The sequence below is a fragment of the Asparagus officinalis genome, chromosome 5, assembly GCF_001876935.1.
Source record: "Asparagus officinalis chromosome 5, Aspof.V1, whole genome shotgun sequence".
NCBI classification, from domain to species: domain Eukaryota; kingdom Viridiplantae; phylum Streptophyta; class Magnoliopsida; order Asparagales; family Asparagaceae; genus Asparagus; species Asparagus officinalis.
The window spans coordinates 131318586-131321683 of record NC_033798.1 but is presented as its reverse complement, the minus strand read 5'-3'; the positions used below and the strand labels follow the sequence as shown (position 1 = coordinate 131321683).

At 37.1% G+C, this 3098-nt stretch overlaps 1 protein-coding gene across 2 annotated transcripts in view; it reads left to right on the top strand.

Moving 5' to 3' along the window:
* Window positions 337-3098, top strand: part of LOC109841419 — an 18783-nt gene continuing 16021 nt past the window's right edge. For both annotated transcript variants that reach the window (XM_020410384.1, XM_020410385.1), the window contains exons 1-3: window positions 337-410; window positions 1975-2051; window positions 2140-2317. In XM_020410384.1, the coding sequence (XP_020265973.1) occupies window positions 344-410; window positions 1975-2051; window positions 2140-2317 (322 nt within the window). In that variant the 5' untranslated portion in view covers window positions 337-343. The remainder of the gene's footprint in view (window positions 411-1974; window positions 2052-2139; window positions 2318-3098) is intronic.

The following is a 3098-nucleotide window of genomic DNA, read 5'->3' as shown; positions in this document are numbered from 1 at the left end:
AATTTTATATGTAAAACTTACCCGTACTTGCCCGAACAAAATACTTGTATATAAAAAGAGGATAATTAGTAAAAAAAGAAAGAAAGGTGGGGGTACATCCCATCCCAACCCGCATCGCCGTCGTTCCTCTTAATATTGCAGGGCCCACCCACCACAGCAGTCGGAGTTTGTAAGTCGTCTTCTTCTTATTACTCCTTAATTGTTTACCCGACGTTAATTCAATATTCGTTCTAAAATGGATAAAACCCTAATTCCTCTCTCTCTCTCTGTCTCCCCCTCCCTCCTTCCTCTTCTTTATTTTTAACGTTTCCCTTGGTTTCCTCTCATCATTCGAGCGCCGCCGATGGCATCTACTCATCATCATCAAGTAGTCGTCGAAGAACAAGGGGAAGGAGTTCCGGATCGAATAGGTACGCTCCTACGCCTTCCATCATCTAACAAACTTCTTCTTCTGATCTTCTTCTTATGAAATATATAAAATTAGAACAAATTATTGTAAACAGTTGTTCCTCTCCTTTTCTTTCTGTGCCTTCCGCTTTCTTTCAGTTTCAGTTTCTCCTTCCCTTTTATTATTAGTTATTAATTTCTCTTCTTCTTTAATTATAAATAAATAACTCCTGTTTCGTTCAATCCATCCCCTCCCCCCAATTCGATTCCCTTTTATCCATTTGTTTTCTTCTATTTCCTCTTCACTAAAACTTCCTCGTCGTCTTCTTCGGTTACTCGACTCTCCTTCAAGGAGCGTTTCTATCGATACCCCCTCCCTCCCTCCCTCCCTCCTAAATAAATAAAATGAAGCGGTTTTTGAAAGAATAATTTTTAGGAAGAAATCAGGTCGGTTAGCGTTTCTCCGCCTCGTCTCAGGATTCGAGATCTGCTGCGATCAAGGTTTTGCTTCCATCCGTCTTCCTTCTCTGTATTTTTCTCCTTCTTCTTCTTCTTCTTCTTCTTTTTTGGCTCTTCTTCTCCTCAGCTCTCCTCTTCAATCTTTTCATAATCAAATTTAATAATAATAATAATAATATAGAATAATTTGCGACTTGCCAAATATATGGTTGGACTTATCCGTGGTCTCGAGACCATCCGTTCCCTCGTCTATATGATACCTTCATGGCACTTGGATTCTTTTTCTTTCTAGTAAAAGTTCAACAACCTTTGCGCTAGACTTCTGTTTCTATTCCCAAACAAGAGTCTTAACCCTGATGCATGAGCGCCTAGTCCAGTTTATCGGTGTCAGAGGCTTACTGAAGGAATCTTTTTGAGGTTCATTATATATAAATATTAAAGAGTTATCCGACCATTGGAAAACAACTTTTGTTCTGTAGATTCCGACCTTACGGTTGTATCCTATACATTATAGTCTATGACTATTGTTTTTCCTTATTAAATTAAAATGGTTGGCATCTCATCAGATAAACCTTCACGAGATTTTTAAAATCCCGTGAAGCTTTTAAACTTTTGCAACTTCATTAGCGTGGTTAATCAGGCACTAAACTTCACGGGATTTTAAAATCCCGTGAAGCTTTTAAACTTTTGCAGCTTCATTAGCGTGGTTAATCAGGCACTAAACTTCACGGCTCATGAAGGTTTCGAACTTTATTTGCCATTATCGACTAAGTTTCAGCCACCTGGCTGAAACTAGGTCGAAAATGGCAAATAAATTTCAAATGGGTCGTTTTTTAAAAAATAAATTCCTAAAGGGGTCTATTTTGAAAATTTGTCCTATTTCTAATTGCCAATGTTTCTATGGCTATTTAGTAAAGCCACAAGCAACAGGTCCTTCTCTTGCAAATTGGTTTTTGTTGAAGAACACAATTATATATCTAATGATAATGATTATAGGTTCAGAATCAAGCCGGTCAATCAATTATGTTGGAGGTGGTCCTAAGAGATATTGTTACATTTAAGAGAACTGTTCCATTACTTATACAATAAATGCATTTGGTTTATGTACTTGCATATTTGTTTGTTTAGACCAAATGGAGCTGTTGAACGCATCGCCAGTAGGTGCGAAAGAAAAACCAGCCAGTTCAGAGAACTTGATCGAGCAGGTATCTGCATTTTAGGCTGCCATACTTTTCCATATATCTGGTATCAAAAGTATACTAGGAGATCCTGAACACATTACTTGCCTGACAGACACTTTCTGTTAAAGATGAGAAATTGGTTCCCGATAATGTTTCACAAGATGCAAACAATGTGGATGCGTCAAGGGATACTTCATCTCAGCTGGGACCTTTGGATGGCAGTAGAGACTGCAGTGATATTAATCAAACCGTTGTCTCTGCACCTCAAGCACAGTCTGCCTTAAGTGGAGGTTAGTTTGTATTTTACTTCTTCGGGACCTGCTCGTTTATATTAATTAAATCACTGAAGATATGGTTCTATGCCTAGCATGTTGATGTTTTCTCATTAGTGTTTGTCTATTTTTGTATAAAGAATCTGCATTAATATTAATTACACAATAGGTAGACATATTTCACTTGTATAAATGAAGTGCATATGAAATGCAAAGTACAGGAAATAATTGTAGGCATCCATGGGAGGAAGCTTTTAGTGATGTTATCCTTTATGAGCTCACCTTACTATTTGGTTAATCTATATCCTTGTATTTTATTTCCTAACCAATCTTCAACCAGTTGTTTCCCATGCAGATTCCTAATTTCTCACCCTTTTTCATCTTTCTTGTAATAAGTTGCTTTGAAGCCCTTGATTTAAGGCTAAATCACCATAAACTTTTAGCACTTTTGTAAACTACCAAGAACTTGCTTTATTATGCTTAACTACCACAATCTTTGCTGGACGCTACAGAGTCCCTGATGGCAAGATTTGTATTTGCAACTTGTTGACCTTTTAATCACGTTGTATAATATTATAGGCCCTTTCCAAAATAAATGAAGGTAAATAGGCCATGTTTCGATTGGGTACTATTTTGAGTTAATAAGCCTTTATCCTCTAAAATGAAAAAGTGGTGTATTTGGTTCAAAATTTTGGAAGGAATTAACCCGTACTAATTAATCCTTTAAAAAGAAATGGTCTACAGCTTCCAAACTAAATAAAGGAAAAGATTTTTTTTTTTTGTGGGGGGGGGGGGGGGG